Below are 24278 nucleotides of genomic sequence, written 5' to 3'. Positions count from 1 at the left end.
AGGGTGATTCCCTGGTATTGGTACCAGATGCTCTCAGGTGGGAGTTATGCCAAAGTCTGGGTCAAGAGCCATCAAGTATATGGACCGCTGGGCTCTAGGGGTCTGTGAGGATGGCTAGTCATCTCCTTACATCTCAGGCCAGTGTCCTGCTGGGATCAAAGACACGGCTGTAGGCATCGTCAGGAACAAAAGACAATACTGGGAAAGGGGTTTTGGCTGTCCTCACCAGCAGAGCACGTGGCAGCCTCCATGTGCCAGGCACCAAGAGGTTGGCCATGGAGGCGGGTGGGGCAGTCACTCTGCAGGCTGTGGGCGTCCCCCTTCTGGTGGCCTGTCCAAGGGATATGACCACATGACAGGTTAGAAGTGTTTGCGTTCACTGTTTCCTCTTTCAGTCAGCATGTAGAAAACCATCAAGCAGGGGTGATTCCTACGCATATGGGAAGTTCAGGGTGTCAAGGCCACCAGGAGTGGATGCCAGAGCTTTGATCCTCCATCTGATTGTGAGTTTCCCTTGAGAGCTTGAAGCACTTGACCGGGCTGAGATTACTCGTTCTCACTGCTCTCCTAGACTAGAAGTCCCATATGGTACTGCACAGGCTCTGGAATCAGAAAAGTCTGATTCCTCAGTTTAAATCCTGTCTTCATCCTTCATCAACTATGGGACCCTGGACAAGGGTCAGTGCCCTCCAGGAAATCCACCAGGATCACACCTGTAGTTGAACAAGTTGGGTTTATTACTCATTGCAGCAAGAGAGAACGCACACCAGGGGTGTCCCAGTAAGAGGGTGTTAGAAAGAACCAATTACAGGGTTTGGATTTTGTTGGGCGGCTTGGGGTGGGGGTGTCTAAGGAAGTGGGAGTTTGGATGTTGTTAGAAAGTGGAACAAGTCTATGATTGGGTGTCTCAGTAAATCTTTCTACAAGGAGGGCTATGTCGAGGATCAAGCTGTAGTAGGTAAAGAAGCTGCAGTCACTCTTTGGGGGCATAGGGGCAGAGGTATTTTGTGGGTGGCACAGCGGTGTTTCTGTCTGTGCTTAGACAAAACTACAAGGAGGTCTTGCTGAGTCCATCTTAGCCTGGTCTCAGGGTGCCCTGTGAGAAGCTGGTATCCTGTGAGATTGTTTATGTCCAACAGGAAAAGAACATCGCTGGCTGTGAATGGGAGTCTAGCTTCCAAATGTCACGGGCTGCTCTGTTTCTATTTCTCGCCAGGTTACTAAATCCCTCCATGTCTAAGTTTCTCCATCCGTAAAATGGGAATAAGAATATCTACCCAGAGGGTGGTTTTGAAGAACAAATAAGATAATGCAGAGCTCAGAGCAGGAGCCCACCGTGTGGGTCTCCGTGTTACCCCCTAGAATATCACAGCTGCTATGTGGTAATATGGCAGCTGTTAATATGGCAGCTGCTCAAACACCCGTTTTATAGATTAAGAAACCGAGACAGAAAAAGTCGGTGATTTGGGGTGACAATCAGAGGTGAAATAGCCATTCACCAAAGCTGCAACTGAGATTCCCACTTGGAGTCACGGCCCAGGCCATCGGCTCCGGCACCTGAAACGAATATCCTTACTAGCAGCAACTAACCGCTGGCGTTGATTGAAGCTGAGTGTCAGGTTCAGCCCACACTGGGGTTCCCTCTATGCCCATTTTCTGGAGAGTTTTTTATCATACATGGGTGTTGAATTTTGTCAAAAGCTTTTTCTTCATCTATTGAGATGATCATATGGTTTCTATTCATTAATTTGTTAATATGGTGTATCACATTGATTGATTTGCATATATTGAAGAATCCTTGCATCCCTGGGATAAATCCCACTTGATCATGGTGTATGATCCTTTTAATATGTTGTTAGATTCTGTTTGTTAGTATTTTGTTCAGGATTTTTGCATCTATGTTCATCAATGATATTGGTCTATAATTTTCTTTTTTTGTAATATATTTTTCTGGTTTTGGTATCAGAGTGATGGTGCCTTCGTAGAATGAATTTGGGAGTGTTCCTCCCTCTTCAATTTTTTTGAAGAGTTTGAGAAGGATAGGTGTTAGCTCTTCTCTAAATGTTTGGTAGAATTCTCCTGTGAAGCCATCTGGTCCTGGACTTTTGTTTGTTGGAAGATTTTTAATTACAGTTTCAATTTCATTACTTGTGATAGTTCTGTTTATATTTTCTAATTCTTCCTGATTCAGTCTTGGAAAATTGTACCTTTCCAAGAATTTGTCCCTTTCTTCGTGGTTGTCCATTTTATTGGCATATAGTTGTTTGTAGTAGTCTCTGATGATCCTTTGTATTTCTGCAGTGTCAGTTGTGATTTTTCCTTTTTCATTTCTAATTTTATTGATTTGTGTCCTCTCCCTTTTTTTCTTGATGAGTCTGGCTAAGGGTTTATCAATTGTGTTTAGCTTCTCAGAGAACCAGCTTTCAGTTTTATTGATCTTTGCTACTGTTTCCTTCGTTTCTATTTTGTTTATTTCTGCTCTGATCTTTATGATTTCTTTCCTTCTACTGACTTTGCGTTTTCTTTGTTCTTCTTTCTCTAGTTGCTTTAGATGTAGGGTTAGATTTTTTATTTGAGATTTTTCTTGTTTCTTGAGGTGAGATTGAATTACTGTAAACTTCCCCCTTAGAACTGCTTTTGCTGCATCCCGTAGGTTTTGTGTCGTCATGGGTTCATTGTCATTTGTTTCTATGTATTTTTTTTATTTCTTCTTTGCTTTCTTCAGCGATCTCTTGGTTATTTAGTAGTGCACTGTTTAGCCTCCATGTATTTGTGGGTTTTACAGTTTTTTTTCCCTGTAATTGATTTCCATTCTCATAGCGTTGTGGTCAGAAAAGATGCTTGATACGATTTCAATTTTCTTAAATTTTCCAAGGCTTGATTTGTGATCCAAGTTGTGATCCATCCTGGAGAGTGTTCTGGTGCAATTGAGAAGAAAGTGTATTCTGCCACTTTCGGGTGGAATGTTCTATAAATATCAATTAAATCTATCTGGTCTATTGTGTCATTTAAAGCTTGTGTTTCCTTATTTATTTTGTGTTTGGATGATCTGTCCATTGGTGTAAGTGGAGTGTTAAAGCCCCCAGGCTTTCTCTAGCTGCAGAGAGCAGGGGCTACTCTTCATTATGGTGCGTGGGCTTCTCATTGTGGTGGCTTCTCTTGTTGCAGAGCACGGGCTCTAGGTGTGTGGGCTTCAGTAGTTCTGGCTTGGGAGCTCTAGAGCGCAGGCTCAGTAGTTGTGGCACACAGGCTTAGTTGCTCCATGGCATGTAGGATCTTCCTGGACCAGGGATCAAACCCATGACCCCTACATTGGAAGGTGGATTCTTAACCACTGCACCACCAGGGAAGTCCCAGGACCCTGCAATTTTAGAAGTCACCAAAGAAAGTCTATGATGTCTGAGCTCTGCTTACTGAGATAGAGAAGTTGACTCATTATATATTATTTGATCTATCCATTCAGCAAAGATGTATGGAGGATCTGCTCTGTACCAGCTTCAGTTCTAGGAGCTGTGGATAAAAGTTGGGAAAGAGAGCCATCAAGGAGTCCTGGAAACCAACTCTCCAGACCGCACCATGAATTTTCCCTGCTCTGGTCCTGACCACTTGTGGCCCATGAGAGGCCCGCAGCTGCCCAGATCTCCATCAGCGCCCATCCACACAGTAGCCAACGTCTCTGCTCCTCAGGGAATAGGCCTGGTGACAGCAGCCTAGATGGCAGCCTTGGGCTGAGAGTGGCTAGAATCAAGACAGGGTGGCTGCTACTAAAAGGGTCTCCCAATCACAAGAGGGTCCTCACCCTGAATGAGGCAGTGGCTGAGTTTGATGGGCTTTTCCTCTTCACACAGACCCAGGGCTGAACAGAGTTCAAGCTCAGATCCATGAGTCTTCCTGAGAGCAACTCCAGAGTTCCACCTCGACAGAGTGGATCTCCCTCCCTACTTGAAGGAAACCCCAAGCCATCTCCCTGAGTGGACACAAAGTGGTCTGACCCTAGGATGATCTGCCTCTTCCACGTTCTTCTTTATTTAAGTAATCTGGGAGACACCATAATCCTTAGCAGTCTACTCCCAGGCTGAATTATTTAGTGTAACTCTAATCCAATGCCATTGTTGGCCTAGCAGGATAATTCAAGTTGGGTTGATGATCAGCAGGATAATTCGCATCGGCCTTGGGCTTTGGGATACTACATTTGGGTCTTTTCCTAGGTCGTCTCTCCACCCATGTACAGGACAAATAGCCCCCTCATTCTTGTAGGTCATCAAATGAAGACACACACACACACACACACACACACACACACACACATTCTCCCAAGCACAAACATTAATTCCCAGAGTCATAACTGTGTGTTGATGGGAAGCGTAAACAGCATTTGTCTAAGTGCACAGGCCTGCGCAGCTACCTAGCCCACTACAGAGCTGGTGAACTCCCCTTTGTTCTTCCTGCTTCTAGATGGTGCCCCTATTGGTGCATAAGAAACAGGACACATGACAGAGTCATCCACCCACCCCTCATGCCGACCCCTTAATCCCCAAAGACCTCACAGAAGCTTTCCTTATTTTCCCCTGTATTTACTAGGTCAGGTCACATTCTTGAGATCATTTATACTCTTGTTCAAATAACCCCTAGGGGGTTTGCTCATCCAGTTAGGCAGGCAATCAAGGAATCGTTTTTTCGCCAGGATTAATCTGCTGAATATAAATGTTGCTGAGTGGGTGAAAGGTGCCTGGGAGAGTTCATTAAGGAACAGTCCAGGCAAACACTGCCCAGTCCTCCAGGGTCACCTCTGGGACGTCTGAGTCACACTCTGTTCTGAGAGGTCCCCCAGATGCGCTGCAACCTGGGCCAGGCTTGGCCTCCGCCACTTACCTGATGCCAGCCAAATGGCTGGTGGTTAACCGTCAAATCTTACATGACACTGGAGCTGGGGTTCCTGCCCCAGCGCACAGATCTCCACTCACTTCCACTGCTCCCCTGACCACGGGCTCCTGTGACCAGTGGCCCAGAACACAGTGCTGAGTGAGCCTGCGGTCTTGAATCCCCAAGCTGGAGCCCATAAAATCAACGGCAGCAGGCAGTATAGTGGTTTGTACTCTGGCTATTTCTAAAACACCCAGGAAGCTCTCTGCCTCCAGCTAGAATTTATGCTGAGAGGGAGGACTCAGAGAGGAATAGAGGAGAGACCACAGCTCTGGGGCGTCTAACCGAGCTCCCGGACTGAGAAGATGCACTTATGGTAGAGTTTGCAAGGCAGTAGGTAGGAAATCCCAATCGCTCTGTGGCTTCTATGTTCCACGTTGTTGAGAACCCTTGAGGCCAGGGAGACCACAGCCCTATTTATTTCTGCTTTGGTCAGTGTGCGACTGGACTTTTTGGCTTTTGGTTTTCCAGCAGTTCTGGAGTTCACCCTTTCAGGAGCCCCCTGTGCAGAGGAGGGCGAGGGTCTCACAGCCACATCTAGGAGGGATGGCCAAGCACTGACCTGTGGATGACTGGCCTGGAGCACTGTACACACCGGACTCAAACCTCCACAGGGCAGCAGACAGCAGAGAGCAGGGTGAGCCCCCCGGCTGCAGGGCTGAGACCCCAGATCGACATTACAGGAAAGTGGCCTTTCCCCATGAAAGCTGGAAACGACGCTCTTGTAAAGGATCACATACCCTATCTCTGGAGGAGGGCAAGCAGGAGCAGAATACTCTGGAAGGAACCCATCAGTGGGAACTTGTACTCAGTCGACTAGGATGTCTCTCCCACTCAAGGAGCCCTGCGTTCTGAGACTGTGGATGGGCTAACTTACTTACTGAGGGAGGGTCTGGCAGGAAAGCCTCCTGCCTCTGCCGGGGCGTGCCTGGGAGGCTTTTTATCACTGGGCTTTGAAGAGAGAACAATAATCCCATGCTTAAACCAAAACATCTTGTGGTGGGACCTGTGCTGTGAACACATCCTTCATCCTTCCCGCCACCCTGCCAGATCCCCATAGGGACTCTATGGGCTGAAAGTGAGGGGAGATGGAAGCTTGCCCAGCACCTGCCCCAGCCCCAGCTGGGGTGTCTCAGGCCTCTGTCAGAGGGAGCAGCTGGCATCTGGGACACTCTGATCTGACTTCCAGTCACTTGGGATCCTCCCGAACAGCTGTGACTTCCTGGGGTTCTATGAAGGAACTGCAGAGACCACGGGCGCCTTGATGCCTCTCCAAGACGTTATCTTAGGAGCAGTGACAGTTGAGATGAAGTCACTTCTAAAAGAAACCCCTTCCCATTTTCTAGTTCCTGAATAAACTAAAAGTTTAAATGGTTTAAGGAATCCACTAGGTATCTGGATTAACTAATTAGCAAGTTAAGCAAGTTGTTAAACTACTCTGGGTCTCAATTTTCTCATCTGAAAACGAAGAATCATATAATCCAGAACTAACAGTCTGTGCTGTTAGTTCTAGAACTCGTTCTGCTTGTGTGTGGGGTGTGTGTGTGTGTGTGTGATTTCACATATGTTCATGTCTAATCATTGGCACAGACGCCTCCATCAGCCAATGAGACAGCATGCTCAGGGCCAGTGAATCCTCCTCCAGCTCTGGCTGGAAATAAAACAGAGAAAGACACCTTTACCTAATGGGACACTGGGAATGTTAACTCCTCTGACTTTCAAAATCACTGGACCCAGAGCTATCGAAGCAGTTTCCTAACTGGATGAGTTGAAGGCAAAGTGATCTCTTGTAAAAGATACTATGGACGGGGCTTCTAGCTGGGGGCACACGCATCCAAGTGCACGAACACACACACACACACTTTTGGTACAAGTTGCCTTTGAGAGCTTAAACCGTATCTGATTCTACTTGGTATTCCTAGTACTGACCCCAGGACCTGGCAGAAAGCATTTGCTCACGAAAGTGTTGGGGATAAATGACGAAATAAAAGAACAATACAGATCTTCCTCCACTTACCATGGGTTTGTGTCCCGATAAACCCATCATAAGTTGAAAATATTTTAAGTAGAAAGTGCATTTAATACACCAACCTACCAAATATCATAGCTTAGCCTAGCCCAGCTTAAACATTTACATTAGCCTACAGTTGGGCAAAATCATCTAACGCAAAGCTTATTTTATAACAAAGTGTTGACTATCTCACCTGATTGGTTGAATACTGTATTGAAAGTGAAAAACAGAATGGGTCTGAGTACAGAGTGGTTGTAAGTGTGTCGGCTGTTTACCCGCATGAGCGTACGGCTGCCCGGGAGCTGTGGCTGCCACTGCCCAGCATCATAAGAGGATATCACTGCATATCACTAGCCCAGAAAAAAAATCAGAATTCAAAGTATGGTTTCTACTGAATGTGTATCACTTTTACACCATCGTAAAAGTCAAAAAAGCCAAAGTCGAAGCGTGATAAGCCAGGGCCCATCTGTACTCATAAAATCCACTGAGGTTATACTGCTAATGTGCTGAACACATAGCATGCCCTGCTCCAGCTACTGCTCAGATCTTTAACTGTGAATGTTTAGTTAATAACTAAAATATCTTAAGAAATGTATGTTGGAGAGAGAGCAGGGGCCTGGGGAGCTGGAGGGGACCAGGTTTCTTACTTCTGCTCCTAATGAGCTGTGTGACCTTGGGCAGCCCCCCACCCTCCATGGACCTCAGTTTTCCATCTTTAAAATGAAGGGGTTGGACTGAATAACCTGCGGTCTCCCTCCCACTTCTGGCAGTGTATAGAAATTTAAGGGGCTTCCCCGGTGGTCCAGTGGTAAAGAATCCACCTTCCAATACAGGGGACTCTGGTTGGATCCCTGGTCAGGGAACTAAGATCCTGAATGCCACGGGGCAAGTAAGCCCACAAGCTGCAACTAGAGAAAAGCCCGTGTGCCTCAACTAAGACCCGAAGCAGCCAAATAAATAAATAAAATGTTTTTTAATTTTAAAAAAAGGAAATTTAAAACAATAGTAACTTACGGGAAAAAATCTTAATTCTAGTAATGGCATTGACTTTGAATTGTAAAAATCTACCTTCACAATCTTTGTTTTCTATTCATGAACTTGAATTCCCATTATTTTGTTTTCTAAGTAGCAAATGTTAAGCAGTATTCTGGGGCAAATTTAAAAGTCTGGCATGCACCTGTCCTGTTAGTGAGCCTTGACTTCAGCCAGAAAAGTTCATGATAAAACAATGCCAGGGACACACACTCATGACTGCTCACTGGACAACCAGAGTATATCTGGAAACTCACCAAAGCAGCCTTTCAGGGAGGTCATGAGCCTGCTGGTTCCATCCTGGGCCCTGCCCCAGGGCAACAAGAAACAGTGGGGAACAGGGACTGGGCAGCATGGGTATGGCTCTTGGGAGCCCCTTGTCAAAGCCCAGCCACCCTAACTGTCTTGTGTTCTAGGGACAGAGGGTGGCTTTTCTCAGGATCAAGTGTGACTCTACCAGTGGCCAGCTCATCCCGCCAGACCAGCAGGTACGGATCCCTGGGATAGAAGACGCTCTCCCTGTGAAACTCTGCCACCACGTGCCTTATAAACATGACAACTCGATGGTGTCCCTAAGAGAAATGAACAGGGCTCTGGGCATTGCAGGAGGGCTCCAGCCCAGCAAGAATGAAGGAGCTTGAACCAGAGGGAGAGAAAAATCACCCCCACCCTGAGATGGTGCTCCAGTTGTCCGTAAACTCATTCTTAGCTAGAAGATTCCTTGGATTCACCCCTAAAGAACTGGAAAATGATACTCTGGGGGTGCCACTCAATGTCCTCCAACCCAAGAGGCAAAATGCCCCAAACTCCTTGAAAGGGTAGGGTGGGGAGTTCCTGTTAGAACCATATTGGTGAGGCCACTGTTTATGAAGTGTGCCATAAAAGGGTCCGACTGGTAGGGAGAGTGTCCTCCCCATGACAGTGACAGCACAATGGAGTGACAGGAGGTGTAAGTCACTGGCTGTGGCTGCTCTGCCGCTCCCTGAGGTCACTTCAGGGCAGATGGAACAAAACAACAGAAACAGCTGCAGATTTGGACCAGGCAGAAGAGAGGAGACAGCACCTGAATGGCTGCCCAGAGCCCCCGTGAGCGGCCCAGGGTCCACAGGGCAAGTCGGTTTGCCAGGTGAGTGCCCAGAGGCAAAGAGTCTTCCTTGCTTCTGCCAGCCCAGGCTATGGATTGACAGTATCCCCTTCTGCAGACAGAATCGGCCACATAACTTGTGGATCCAATGCAAAATTAAAACATGGGCTCCCTGTTCAAAACTTGAGAATTTCAAGACGGCAACAGCATCACATTATCTAAGATCAGGGCTCTTCTGAGCGCTGGCTCTGTGTGCCTGCACAGGTCATGTGCCATGACGCCAGCACTTTCTGCAGGGATTTTCTGATTCTGTATATTTCCTGTTGGAGTTCACCTTCATAGTCTGAGGACAAGTTAACCGTCAACACCATTTCTATCTGCTTTAAGAAAACTGAACTATAACAACTAAAGTGCCTCCATTCCATGAATATTTATTGAGCACCTACCTCCGTGCCAGGCACCCAGCAGTGAACAAAGGCCGTGCCCTCGTGGCGCTCACATTCTAGCAGGAGAAGAAGCATCTTGTTTCCATCCCTCCCCAGACCTTTCAGACATGGCTGGCAGGCCAGCAGACTCTGAGCTCTCTCCTTCATGAGCCAACCGCTGGGGCAGAAAGCCACACAGTTCAATATAAAATTGTTCCTTGAATTCTTTGCACATATGCTATTTCTGCCTCCCCTTGTGGTAGGGCCACAAGCTCTTTGTCTTACACGAAAGGTCCTCATTTAGTCCGTCATTCAACAAATGTTTACTCAGCCCCTGTGCCAGGCCCAGGTCTATTTGCCTAAGGTACAAGTCATTATAAGTAAGACACGGTCCCCATACTCTAGGAGATCCCATCGAAAATGAATGAGAGGGACTTCCCTGGTAGTCCAGTGGCTAAGACTCCATGCTCCCAATGCAGTGGGTCTGGGTTCGTGCCCTGGTCAGGGAACTAGATCCCGCATGCCACAGCTAAAGATCCCGCACGCAGCAATGGAGATCCCACGTGCTGCAGTGAAGACCCAGTGCAACCAAATAAATAAATAAATAAAAATAAAAATAAAATAAAATAAAATAAAATGGATAAGAAATGGTAGGAAAGGAACAATGTGTTTTGAACAGAAGAGGAAGATAGAGGAAGTCACGGAAGGCAGATGACGTCTGAGCCCTGCTTTGAAGACTTAGTGGGAACAAAACTCAGGCTTGTCTCTTCATGGGGACCTCTCCAAGGAGCACCCCTAGCTAACTCCCCTCCCCGCCCGTCCCCTCATCCTGTTCTTCTCCAGCACCTGGGAGCACCTTCAGCAGGTCTTGCCTCCTGAGAGCTCCGCCATCTGATACTTGAAGTCCCTCTATGGCATTTTGAACTGGGGTCATCCAGCTGCGGCAAGAACATGTTCAGTGATGCAGAGTTCATGACCTTTGACTCATGTTCTGACTGCTATAGTATCTTTCTTTCTTTTGAGCCAAAATCTGCCCCTTTGGGGGCTTCCCTGGTGGCTCAGTGGTTGAGAGTCCGCCTGCCAATGCAGGGGACGCGGGTTCGTGCCCCGGTCTGGGAGGATCCCACATGTCGCGGAGCGGCTAGGCCCGTGAGCCATGGCCGCTGAGCCTGCGTGTCCGGAGCCTGTGCTCCGCAACGGGAGAGGACACAGCAGTGAGAGGCCCGCGTACCGCAAAAAAAAAAAAAAAAAAAAGAAAGAAAAAGAAAAAATCTGCCCCTTGAACTTCTCCTGTTGGTTCTTCCCTTGAAGCCCCACATAGACTGGACCAATCAACTCGTTCACCCACCAGACCATCCGTGTCCCAGCCAGCATGCTGGGCATGGTCTCGGCCCTCCAGGGCTCACAGTCTGCTGGTGGCTTCTGGAATACGATGGTAAGTGTTGGGATAAGGGTAAGGCAAGGCGCTGGAGAGCATGTAGGTGGGCTATCCCACCCAGTCTTGAGAGGTCAAGGGAAGGCTTCCCAAAGGAAGTGATATTTACCCCAAAGCCTGCAGAGCAAACCTGTCTAGGCCCCAGAGGCACAAAGAAGCCACTACCCAGGAGAAATGGAAAGACAATTACCCTTTAAATACCATGTCTATTCCCAAGACACAAACACTAGAGGATTCTAATTTTGGCAGCCCTGCCCTCTATTCTGTTTATTGAAATACTCCGATGGTGAAGGAAGCACTACCACAGAGAGCTCCTAGAGATGGGAATTTCGCCCCAGGCTCACCCAGGCCTGGCACAAAGTAGGAGTACAAACCATGTGTGTGGAATGGACCAGGCAGCCTTTGGGTGATTCCCCACGCCTGGTCCTGATGCTCTCCAGCCAGCTTTGCTGTGAAAGGCTGAGGAAGCCAGGGTAAGGGCAAAGACACAAGGGAGCGATGGGGTGGGCACCAGACCTTCGTTTTGGGAAGCAGGGGAGGGAGGGTGTGGCTTCCCGCCTTCCTCCTCTCACCAGCTCTGGGCCCAGAAGGATGAGCTAGATCAAGATGGCGTTTCTCACTTGAAGGCACAACAGCTGTGTTTGAGAAGAGGCAGGAGGTCTCCCCCAGAGAGGAAGCCCAGCTCTCCTTGAGGAAGAGCTCTCGAGGGTCCTAGCCCCGAGCCCGGAGCCCATCCTCCTGCTCTCACGCCAAGCCTGCTGCCTTAGCCCACTCGTTAGCTTAGCACCCTTCCCCAGCCACGCACACAGGCAGGTCGCAGGGCCCATTAGGACGGGGGGACCATATTAATTAGCAGGGATCAGGGGTCCAGATGTGAGCTGGATCAAATCCCACATGTAGATCTTTAGCCTGTCTGCCCTTGTGAGGGAGCCCTCAAATTTTCTCATCAGGGCCTGACCCCATGCCTGGTAGCCCTAACTGGTTGAGTTTCACGCTCTCTGATTCCTGGACTGCCAGGATCTGATGGGCTACTCCCATCATATGGGCTAGTCTACCGCCCTTCAGAAAGCAAGTTCAGATCCAGTGTAAGTCCTGCCTCCTTGAACTCAAACGGCATTTCAGCCTTTGGCCTATTGCCCAAGGAGGGGCCTCACAAATCTTAGTGTGGTTTGAAGAGGGTGCACCATAAGCCAGCTCATCCCAATGTCTGCTTCCAGCCCAGTCTCTGAAATCAGACCTTGCTTCCAAAAATGATAGGGCAAGTGACCATCCTTGACCTCGCCTTCTACCACTGACTGCCAGAGTGCAACCTCCCCAGGCCGGGAGGTCACCAGACCACAAACCCCCAGATTTGGCCCAGACTCCTCAGAACCTGGAAGTTGGCACAGTTGAGCCGATTTAAGCATCTATTTCCAAGTCACCTGGAGAAAACCTGCCAAAGTGAGATGGGAACAAACAAGTCTCCGTTCAGCAACCAGCCCTCCCCAGGACACTAACCCAGATCCCATCAAGGTCAGGCATTACCAGGAACTCAAGTTCAAGGTCAGCTTTCCAAAAAAGCCAAAAGATGGTAAGGGTGAACAGGGAGGGATTCGCCTTTGAATGGGAATTTCCATGCTGCACCCCTCCTCCTGGGCTTCTATCCCTGACGATACAATTTTTGTTGTTGTTCTTATTTAATAAGAAAGTAAACAAACAAACAAAATTGGAGCTAACTCGGAGCAAAGGCTTCTGCTCCAGTCTAATCCTGCAGTCTAATTAGCTCGGCTCCTACCTCCGTGCCAGGAGAACCAGTTTGCCCAGACTTAAAGCACTTACTGTTCCAGCTCACTTGTGGTAAGTTTGGTAAACTCCCGCAGAAATAAAGCTGTGGGCTCTTGCTCTCAGAGGCACTGTGATCAGCTGATCAAGTCTTCTCATTTCTTTATTTTCCCTTTCATGGTGGGATGTGGGGTCTGCCGGTTTTGCTGAGCTGCATAACAGGCGGGGACTCTCTCGGGTTACAAATGCAGCAGCTGAGCCCTGGGTCTTGCACACACACACATGGCTGAATCTTTCTAGCATACGTTTCTCTATCACTTAGAGGTTGTCAGCATTTTTCCTGGTATTTGCTTCGCCTGGAGAAATTGCTGATTCTCCTTCGCTCCGTGGCCACGTCAGCAAGGGGAGGGTGTGCAGGCCCTGCTGGGCTCTGCGCCCCGTCCATTCCGCTCCTCCTTATGTGTCACTGGGTCAACAGACTGGTATAGTGCCCGTACAGACTCTGCTGAGGACACATGAGCACCGTGCTCCTAGGAAGAAAGCCTGCTGCTCCCCAGACCCCATAGCCTTCCCTTTGGCACTCAGATGGCTCAGATTCTACCACCACATCCTCTGGGAACGGCACAGTGGGCACTTTGTCTCTGAGTGCGAAATTCAGCCTATGCAACCCTGAGAATCTCCAGTTTATCAAGGACCCTCTGAACTCAAGCTTTTATTCAGTAACTTAGTAGTTACTAAGTACCTACCATGTGTCAGACCCCGCGCTGGACGCTAGAGCTTTAAAAATGAGTATAGGGCTTCCCTGGTGGCGCAGTGGTTGAGAGTCCGCCTGCCGATGCAGGGGACATGGGTTCGTGCCCTGGTCCGGGAAGATCCCATGTGCCGCGGGGCGGCTGGGCCCGTGAGCCATGGCCGCTGAGCCTGTGCGTCCGGAGCCTGTGCTCCGCAACGGGAAAGGCCACAGCAGTGAGAGGCCCGCGTACCGCAAAAAAAAAAAAAAAAAAAAAAAGAGTATAATGTGATATCCTGAGGAGCTTACAGTTGAAAAAGCCCTTGACAAACAAAAGAGTGGTTATTACTATACACTCATTTATCCAGTAAAGTTTATTCCACCTCTACTTGTGCTTACGGTGCTAAGATGAGTCCAACAGAGGGAAGGGAATCAAGATTTATTGAGGACTTAGAATGAGCTGGGTCTGTGCCGAGTACTTGGTTTGATCTTGTTTAATCTTCAGAATTATTTCCATTGTACAAATAAAGAACGTGAGGCAGTGGAGAGTAAAAATAATTGGGTCAAGAATGCCCAGACAGAGAAGGACAGAGTGAAGGCTGCTGCCTGTAAGTCTTGATTTTCCCACCACGCACACTGCCTTTACTGCAGGTGACAGAGATGAACAGTACAGGGGGAGAAGTGACGCGACAGAGCGGGGGACACATCTGCACTGCTCCACCCCTGTTCCTCTTTCTTGAGGTCTCCAGCAAACTCCCAGAGCTGCAATTTCTTCCCACACCCGCGATTTCTTCCCACACCCAGCTGAGGATGAGAGGGTTACAGTCGCCCAGAGTCGGGCCTCTTCTGCACCCCACTCATGGCAGTGCTGGGCCTTCTGAATTCCCTTGGCTAACGGGGGAGACTGCTTACTAGTTGGTCACTAGGTCATGGACGGAGGTTGGATCCTATCAGCCTGCTAGAGAACTTGTGGCATTTTAAGCCCGATTAGTCCTCTTTTTCCCTTTGAATTGTTTATGCCTTCACTGCATTTCATCTTTGTTCTTTCAGATTTGGCGGGTAACCAACTATACAGTCTGTAATTTCGACCATTACCCATGAAGTAAAAACTTTGAACCATTCTCCCTTGGCACAGATAAGAACAACTGCAGAGATCCCGGGCTGGCTCGTTTATGTTGGTGTTTTCTTATGCGTGTAGGCTGGATCTCCATTTGGCCTACAGTGCTCGACTTTCTTGGAGGAGATCTGTAGCCACAAAATTGCTCAACCAAGAGGAAGAGGATGGATGGAACCTCCCATTTACAGAGCCAGCCTGGTTATGCGACCAGATCTCACACTTTCCCATATTTGGCCGTTACAGACAAGTGTGTATTTTACAAGTGACTTTTTTTAGCACTCATATAAATAATACTTTTTATTCTGTCAGAATCCCATTTATAAGCTCTCCAGAATTAAATAGCACATGCATTCCTGTATTCCTCTTAGGTGCCTCCAGAAGGTTTCGATTGTTTATCCAAAGGTTAAACAAGTTCTGGAATCAAATGAAATCAATCATTAACAAAGTGATGCGAAACTTGCTTCTGGGAACATTTGTTTCTTCCCTTTTCAGGATTGAAGGGAGGAGAAAAATAGCTCCAAATGACAGCCAGAGGACAGAGGTCACATAGAGTGATAAAAACTCAAGGCCTAGTTGCATAGCCCTTAGAATTGTGCTTTCAGTGTTGTATGAAAGGAGAGAAGGTTAGAACTCCCCTTGACAAGGATGGAAGAGGCCCTTGGGACTGACAACACACATACGGTTAAGGCACTGCCACCTACTTTGTGGCATCTAACTATTGTTTTGTGAATTGGGAGATGGGGATTGACATACATACACTATTGATACTGTGTATAAAATCCATAACTAATGAGAACCTGCTGAAGAGCACAGGGAACTTTATTCAATGCTCTGTGGTGACCTAAATGGGAAGGAAATCCAAAAAAGAGCGGATCTGTGTCTACGTAGAGCTGATACACTTTGCTGGACAGTAGGAACTAACACAACATTGTAAAACAACTCTACTCTGATAAAAATTTTAAATATATATATATATATATATATATAAAAAGAGATCCTGAAAAATCAAAAGAAAGAAAAAAGAAAAAGAGAAGAAAATTGTGCTTTTGGATCATGGTTTCTACAATGAAAAACATGGCCAGTTGTGCCAGGCTCCCAACCCAGAAGCCCAAACTGCCCAGCTTCTTCTGATGCTCGAAGCTCAGCCCCGGCATCAACCAACCGCTGAGTACTGCTAGTCCCCCAGGTGACCCTGCAGAGGGTGGCCTGCAGCCCCAGGAATGTGCTTCCACTGCCTGCTCATCTCAGGATCACTGGGAGGACTTCCCCAGAGATCTCTCCGGGCCTGAGTACCCAGAGAGATATTCTGCAGGAGTGGGGTCCACAGAAGGCCTTCCCTCAGCTGGTGTTGTCAGCGCCCAAAGCCTGGCCTCACAGGAGCACTTTCTTAACCTCCCTGGACTCAGCCCCTGCGCCAAAAACAGTTGGTTACTTGTCATTGCTGTGTCACACGTAACTCATGTCAAAACAGAGCGAGTTACCTGCTTGATTCCGAGCATGCAGTATCGGAGGACTGTTGGACCCTCCATGCAGCCCAGTCATTTTTTAACTGACCTTCCTCTCATTCCCCATAGCAGCTGTTCCCAGCCTTTGTCACTTCCTTGGGTCTCTTAGAAGTTGGCACCCCCTAAATTTCTGTCCTTTCTTTAATCGATTCATTCATTCTACTACTACTTATTGAGATCCTAGATGTGCCAAGCACCTGCTGAGCAGTAGAGACACAGCGGTGATGGAGCAGACGTGGCCTCTACGCTCATCGTGGAGATTAGAACCTGACTTACAATCTCCTCTCACTCCACACGCTCTTCCTGGATCATCTCGTCCCTTCTCCAAGGCTTCTGTTGCCACCTGTGCCCTCATGGCTCCCATTTTGCTCAGCTGACCCATAAACCCACCCAACTGTGTGCCAGACAGTATCTCATGGTTAGCAATGAGGAAACCAATCTCATAAAGAGGGATGGTTGAGTACCACAATGACGACTCTTATCCCAGGATGCCTTTATCCTGGTGATACTTGCTCTGATCCCAGCTCAAATCACCAGGATGGAAACCCTCAGAAGTGCTGCGTCTTTTTCCCACCTGCCTAGACATGGATGATATTCTTCCCAATTCGAGCAGAAGTCTCCCTCCCTCCCCATACCCCATCACCACCCAGCAATACCTTAAATTCACCTAGAATGGGTCCTCAGAGAGAGCAAGGAACTCCTTCCTTGGTGCATAAGGTCTACTTTCTAAGACCACAATTCCTATCCCACGACTTGCTTCTTCCAAGGAAGGTTGATCTGATGAAGGTCTCCTCCCATATAGATGAGACTTCTCTCATCTGTATAGATTATGACCTTTCCTCATCTTTCCTCATGACCTAAATGGGACACAATAGTCTAACTCTGTAAAGAAATTACACAGATTTTGGTGTAAGTGGGAAGGTGAGGAGAATGAGAAGGACAGTATTTATATCCAAAGGTACCTCACACTCAATGTATATAAAACCAAAATCAACATGTCCTTCTGGGCCCTCCCTCCAAAACTGCTCATCTTCTGCTTATTCTCATCTTAAATAATGGCATCAGCATCCTCACAGTCACCCACACCAGAATCCTGGTGGTCAGCCCCCAACTCCGATTCCCACACCTTCTACCTCCTGAATGTCTTTCCAATGTGCCCTCTCCTCCCCTGTTGGTGCCTTAATTCAGGCCTTCTCATCTCTACCTGGACCAGGGCAAAGTCTTCCTCACTGATCTTTGACCTCCAGTTTTCCCCTCTCCATCCAATCCATCCTCCACACTGCATTCAGGGTGGTTTTTCTCAAATCATCATCCCACTACATATGTAAGTTTGTTGTGCTGGAGCCAGACTGCCTGGGTTTTCAAATCCATATGAGTTTTGTGACCCTGAGCAAGTTATCTAACCTCTTACAGCTCAGTTTCCTCATCAGTAATTGAGAATAATAGCACCGACCTCAAAGTCATCACGGAGGATTGTGGTAGGCAGCTTCGAAAATGGCTCCAATGACCCCACCTTCTGCCATGAATGCCCCTGGGTAATGCCCTCCCATTGAGTGTGGGCTGGACCCCATTACTTGCTTCTAATAAAAAGAATACAGCAAAAGCAATGGGATGTTACTTCCAAGATTAAGTTATAAAAGATTTTGACTTCTGCCTTGCCCACACTGTCTCTCTCTGGCTCTTCTCTCTCGTTTGCTGTGATGAAGCAAGCTTCCATGTTGGACTGCCCTATGGAGAGGCCCACGTGGCAAGGAGCTCAAAGGAGGCCTTGGCCAGTGAGGAACTGAATCCTACCAGCAACCATAAGAGTGGGCTGGGGAGCAGACCCTTCCCCAGTCAAGCCTGGAGACCGATCAAGCCACAGCCAACACCTTGACTACAGTTTCAGGAGAGACCCTGAGCCAGAGGACTCAGCTAAGCTATGCCTGGATTCCTGACTCACAGAAATGGTGAAGAAATAAATGTTCTAAACCACTAAGTTTGGGGATAATTTGTTATACAATGATAGATAATTAATACACACATAAACCAATACAGATGAAGAACTTAGAACAGTGTTTGATGCCTACATTAGCTATTGTCATGATCATCATTATTATTACTTGTGCAGACACACATAGAGATTGAAAGCTCTGTGAAGGGAGGGACCATGCCTGCCTATTTGTCTACTGAGTCCCAAGCTCCTAGCACAGGGCCAGGCACAGAGTTCTTTAGTCAACAATAAATATTTGGAAGGAAAGAACTGGGGTCCTCTAGACAGCTCTTACCTCCCAGCCCAGGAAAGGGGCTGCTGAGAGTTGAAGGAGCAGCCTGAGTACCCACTTTCTCCCCCCAGCTAGAAGATGGACCAAGTAAAGTGGTTAAGTTCTGTCCCCCAACAAGCTGGAGCACGAGGTCCCTTTGTGGTATCACAGCCTCTTGAGCCCAGGCTGCATGTTTCCCAGGAACACAGTTATCACAAAGCTAGCCCTTGTGTCTGCCCCCCATCCCTGGGAGGCACAGAGAAAACAATGCAACCGTCATCACCAACCTTCTAGCCCGGCCTGTGTGTGGACAGGGAGGGCCGGGGAGAGGCTGTTTGACTTGGCTGGGTAACGTCCTTTTTCTTGACTGAAGAAATGTATACCAGAAGGGCTAAAAGTAGAGGGTAGTTCTCACCCAAGAGAGCTTTATTCCCCAGAGGCCAGGCCCCACAGTAATATAAAGAAGCTGTGTCTTTCGTCTGCACATCGCCCACTCCTGCTTTAAGACTTAGGTCAGGGCCTCCCTGGTGGCGCAGTGGTTGAGAGTCCGCCTGCCGATGCAGGGGATACGGGTTCGTGCCCCGGTCCGGGAGGATCCCAAATGCCGCGGAGCGGCTGGGCCCGTGAGCCATGGCCGCTGGGCCTGCGCATCCGGAGCCTGTGCTCCGCAACGGGAGAGGCCACAACAGTGAGAGGCCCGTGTATCGTAAAAAGAAAAAAAAAAAAAAAAAAAGACTTAGGTCAAATGTCTCCACTTCCATGACCTCCTCCCCACCTTCCCCTGGGCTCCTGTTGTGCCCTGGGCCTAACGCCCCCATTTGAGCATGCTCAGTGAATGCATTCCCAGAACTGCCTGGCCCACCAGGCAAGGACTGTGTCCTGTTTGCTTTTGTATCCCTTGTCTCAGCAGAGCAGAGTGCTGTTGCGTTCTGAATTCGGAATGGCAGAAAGAAATCTCTAGAAGGGCATTAAACCCCCTGTTGCACAAGAATGTAGAGAAGAGAAGATAGGGGTTATGTATGGGTCATCCTTGGAGGGAAATTCTCTGAAAGTGCTGTGCTCTTTAAGGTAGGGCAGTCGGGGCTACAGGGCACTACACCCTCAGCCTCAGGAATGTGATTTTCTTTCCTGCTGAAACAACCTCCCTCCTCTGTGCGATGGCATGAACTCTCCTTTATTCTAAGCCAGTGGTTCTCAAAGTGTGGTCCCCAGACCAGCAGCATCAGCATCACTTGGTCCCCACCCCGGACATACTGATCAGAGACTCTGGAAGCTAGGCCCAGCCATCTGCGTTTTAACCAGCCCTCCATGTGCTTCTAATGCATGCTTCAGTTAGAAAACCACTGTTCTAAGTACACTGAAACACATGTGAAAAAGACCCTAGAAATACAATCCAGATTGATTTCAAATTAAGATTAAACAAGAACCCAAGCCAATGCCCCTTGCTACGAAATGCCCAGGATCAATGAAACACCCCACTATTATCCACGAAACCATTCAACAGGCAATTAAACGAACTCAGCGCATTTATTTTAAATGTGCAAAATGAATTTTCATATCCTAAGAGTAACACCAGATGTTTTACCTCTTTTTTCCTAATTGATTTTCCAGCCTACAGCAATTCGTCTTTATATTTTCCAGTTGGATCTAATGCAGCAAGAAGAGTGTGTTCCGGCAGGATTATTAAATGCCATGCATTTTAAAACAAGCACAACCCAGGCTGCCATGTGTCACCTGGCTTGTTGTCTTCCTAAAATTAAAAAAAAAAAAAAAAAAAAAAAAAAGGCAGCTATGGGTACCAGGCAGATTTGAGCAGGCAGGAAACCCGGAAAAGGCCCTTTTGGGGGCTGGGACTCCAGGCTCTTGGCTGGTTGCAAAGCTGAGTACTGGGCATTGAGCCCAAGCTTGAGATCTTCACAGAGTCCTGCACTCCCTGGTACCAAAGGATTTGCAAGCTGTAAAACTTGCAAATCAACATTTTGTTTTTCTGTGGAAATTTTTGCCTTTAAAATGAAGAAGAAAAAGTAGGCTGAGGGCTAGAGGTGAGAGAGGCCAGGAGCTGAGGAAAGGATGAGGCAGTGGCTTAGAGAAGCCAACCTGGTTGGACCCTCTCCTTGCTCTGTGCCTGGAGCTGCCCAGACAATTCCCCTCTGTCGGCCAATGAGCCTGGCTGTGCAGGAGGCCCTGTTAATGTTTTGTTTTGTTTTGTTTTTTAAGTGGGTGAAAAGTCACCAGCAACCAGGCTTGCCTCACTCAACAAAAGCTCTTGGGAGTCTAAGGAAAGACAGGGAAACAGAAGCCTCAAGTTTTAAAGCAAAGGGATTCAAAAGGGGCCTTCTCTGCTTCTGCCTGGAGGAGGTGGGCTGGCGGGGGCGGGGGCGGGCAGTGGCCACAGGCAACTAAGGGCTAGAAACCCAGAAAATGTTGATTCCAAAAACAAAAACCACGCCTTTGGTAGTTGGGAGAGGTTGGCAGTATCTGCTACCTTTCCTCGAAGCTGCTGAGGCTGGCAGATTTGAGCCATCATACCTGTAGCGGGATTTTAATACGGTCTCTGAAGATAAATCTGCCTGTCTGGTTCCGGGACCCACTGCAGCAGGTTAACTGTCTGAAATTAGAGCTCATCATGATTCCACGTCAAAGTGTGCCTGCCCCAACTTTCAATAACAGCCACCCAAAACCTCGTGTTCTGGCCGTAATGCGGCCACTCCTGGCACTTGGAATAAAGCATTTTAGGCTCCATATAGACCTTCAGATGAAACTTCAACGATAGAAGAATCAGCCTCTGATCTGGGTTCTCCCCAACTTCCACCCAGGAGCTCAGGCCAGAGATAACACCCTACAATCTCAGGGGGTATTGTGTAACCCCATGAGGATGTGAAGGGAACCCAGGAACCAGTCTTTTAGACAGAGAGTCTGGCCCCACACCGGCGATCAACAACAACAACAAAAAAGTCATCTAAATTTTAAATGCACAAAGGACACCTTTCCAAGTTTCAAAGAATAGGAAGCAAAGGCCCCATAATAGACTTCGACACAAGTGCTTAAGACATACAAACAGTACATGTTAGGTCAAAGGTTTGGGCACTGGGTGCTGGGGCAACCTCTGGGACTGGGGATGGGAGGAACCTGGTCTCCCATGGCCACGCAACCCCACAGGTCCTCGAAGGGATTTCATCCCCATTTCCTACGAACACTATGAGGGAAACTGAGCTGGTGGGACCTCCACTGCAGAATTCTGCCCTTGCCCCCAAATTCACAAGAATATTTTTACACATTATTAAACCACAGGAGCCCTTTTATAAATGTCATCATCATAGTCTTTTAATATTTTACATAAAAAACTGTATACACAGCTTATAGAACTTTTATGTAAACATCATAAGCTCACCACTTTGTCATTTGTCAGTTTATTTAAAAAATAAAAAACAAGACAACAATTTAGTAGAAGTACCACTGGATGGGGAAGGGAGGGGGAGAAAAGAGACACTAGGGGCAGGTTTACTCTCTGTACAGAGATGCAGAGAAAACTTCACACAGCTTTAGAGACTGCCTTGTGGGGAAAAAAGAAAAAAAAAGGTTTTAGATAGGCTCTAACACTTGTTACTGCCCTTTCTCCAAAGAGTGCGCATACCTGCACAAATAAAATCGCAAAACAGAACAGTGTTGCCACTTTTTTCAAAAGAAAAAAAGTTAGTGGTTTCTTTTTCTTCTCCTTGTTTTTTAAAAGTCATCATTTTTTTAAAAACATCAGAAGTAGATGAGGTTACAGTGTACAAGTGTGGTCAGAATGCTACTGTCTTATGCAAATGACAAGTGCATTAAATGTCAAACAATGAAACAATTGTGCAAAGAATTCTTCCACCCCCCCCCCAAAAAAACCACCTAAGTTTTAGCCTTTAAATAAATCAAATAACATCAGTTTCTTGGACTGAACGATATTCACTTGTAGGACAGGCACAAAGTTCGCTTATGGCAAAAAACGACCTGCAGCACACTTTCCCTCCTCCTGCCTGTGTCTGGTGAGGGGGTTCGCAGGGGGGCGAGGGGGGGCTGGCCCGCAGGAGCCATGAGTCTAGAAGCTGTGTCCTCTCATCACCAAGTCGGCTGCAAACGTCTTCCCCAGGGTTTGGAAAGATGGCCAAGTCTTGTTCATGCTGGGATGGACGCCTGACCCAGGCTGGGCCGGAGCTGTTCCAGCGCCCCGTCACTCCACCAACCACCACCATTAAATAACACCATCCTACCTCCGAAAATAAAATTATATCTATATTTATATAACACCCCATCCTCCCCAGCCCTCCCCTCCCGCAGTTCCCGAGGTCTATGTTACAGACAGGGGATAGCAGGCGCTCGCTGGTTATGGACGAACATCTGATGGGGCGCGGCCGCACCCCGGTGCCAAGCTCGTCTCCGGGAGGCAGAGGCGGGCATGGGGTGAAAACCCGGCAGCGGGGAGTCGAACATACACACAGCCACACACTCTGAAGAGGCCTGACTCTTCAGTAAAGGGTGGTGAGGGGACCCTTGGCACTCAGCGGGGCGGCCAGGCCTGTGCAACACAGCCGGACGCACAGACACTTGGAAAGCGGGCGCCCGGTGCCTACCACGCGGATTCCCGGCGCCAGAGCCTGAGCCGCCGGGCCACGTCTGCCGGGGCTGAAGGCAGACACCAGGCAGTCCGGTGGGGTCCTTGGGGCACGCGGGTCTCCCCTTCCCCGGGCTCGTGGGGGCTGGGCCCGGGAGGGGGAGGCGCGCCGGCAGGGGCAGGCGGGGCGGGCGCGGCCCCTCATAGCACCTTGCAGCAGTTGATGCAGCCGTTCTGGGAGCCGTAGCGCTTCTGCAGCGCGGCGCGCGTGGCCGTCTCGAAGACCTCGCGCACGCCCTCCTTGGTCTTGGCGGAGCACTCGAGGTAGTCGTAGGCTTGGATGCGCACGGCCATGGCGCGGCCGTCATCCGTGCGCACCGGTTCTTGCTTCATGCGCGCCAGCTCTGTGCGGACGTGCTCGTCGCTGCGTAGGTCTTTCTTGTTGGCCACCAGGATGATGGGCACGTTGGGGCAGAAGTGCTTCACCTCGGGCACCCACTTCTCGGGGATGTTCTCCAGCGAATCCGGGCTGTCCACCGAGAAGCACATGAGGATCACGTCGGTGTCCGGGTAGGAGAGTGGCCGCAGGCGGTCGTAGTCCTCCTGGCCCGCCGTGTCCCATAGCGCCAGCTCCACCTGCTTGCCGTCCACCTCGATGTCGGCCACATAGTTCTCGAAGACGGTGGGCACGTACACCTCGGGGAACTCGTCCTTACTGAACACGATCAGCAGGCACGTCTTGCCGCACGCGCCGTCGCCCACCACCACCAGCTTCTTGCGGATGGCCGCCATGAGCGGGCCGGGCCCGGGCAGCAGGAGGGGGCCCGCGAACGCCTCGCTGCCGTCCCGCTCGCCGCTCACTGCTCACCTCGGGCTGCGCGCTGGGGGAAAGGATTGCTAGCTGCACCCAGGCCCCGGGGTGGCGCGTTCTCTCGCTGTGATCGGGCTGCCGCGGCGGGGTAGGTGGGGGCGCCGGGGCATAGGGCGCGCCGTGCGTCTCCGCGCTGCTCTGAAGCGGTGGCCGTTTGCCTCGTCCCGGGCCCGGAATCGGCGCCTTTGTGCGCAAAAAGTGGCTAGAGCAGCGGACCCGGCCTAGCTCCCTCGCGGGTCTCTCTAGGCCTCAGCAAACGTACAAGAAAACACACGATCGCAGCCAGACTGCGGTGGCAGATGCGGGCTGCGGCCCCAGCGCCCGCTATTTAAAGAGTTCGGCGACTTTCTTAATATAGCCGCCCAATGGGAAGCAAGCCGACTGAGCTCATCGCTGCGGAGCTTGGCTCTGATTGGCCGTCCGCTGCAGCCCAGGGGCGGGGCCGGGCGAGCTTGATTGACGGCCCAGGCCGCCGGGCTGGGAGAGGCGGCGACTGGGGAGTCTTAACGCCGCGGCGGCTGGCCCTGCGGGGCTCGGGCGGCACCTGGGTTTC

General features: G+C 49.2%; 1 protein-coding gene and 1 non-coding gene across 2 annotated transcripts; one reads left to right on the top strand and one right to left on the bottom strand.

The window, feature by feature from the left end:
* The first annotated feature begins 15119 nt into the window (after nucleotides 1–15119).
* LOC132502223 (U6atac minor spliceosomal RNA) lies at nucleotides 15120–15245 on the top strand. Its single transcript, XR_009534419.1, has one exon. It is a non-coding gene; the product is annotated as a U6atac minor spliceosomal RNA (small nuclear RNA).
* A 6318-nt stretch (nucleotides 15246–21563) lies between these two features.
* On the bottom strand, nucleotides 21564–24014 carry RHOB (ras homolog family member B). The gene has a single exon (XM_060117615.1). The coding sequence runs from the start codon at nucleotides 23644–23646 to the stop codon at nucleotides 23056–23058; it is 591 nt and encodes a 196-aa protein (XP_059973598.1). The 5' UTR covers nucleotides 23647–24014; the 3' UTR covers nucleotides 21564–23055.
* Between the last annotated feature and the right edge of the window lie 264 nt (nucleotides 24015–24278).

Source organism: Mesoplodon densirostris, chromosome 14, assembly GCF_025265405.1.
Source record: "Mesoplodon densirostris isolate mMesDen1 chromosome 14, mMesDen1 primary haplotype, whole genome shotgun sequence".
Classification (NCBI taxonomy): domain Eukaryota; kingdom Metazoa; phylum Chordata; class Mammalia; order Artiodactyla; family Ziphiidae; genus Mesoplodon; species Mesoplodon densirostris.
Note: the sequence above shows the minus strand (reverse complement) of the source record. Positions and strands in the feature narration are given on the sequence as shown.

Bases quoted from the DNA above. Each gene is read 5' to 3' on its own strand.
- RHOB (XM_060117615.1), bottom strand. From the start codon at position 23,646: ATGGCGGCCATCCGCAAGAAGCTGGTGGTGGTGGGCGACGGCGCGTGC.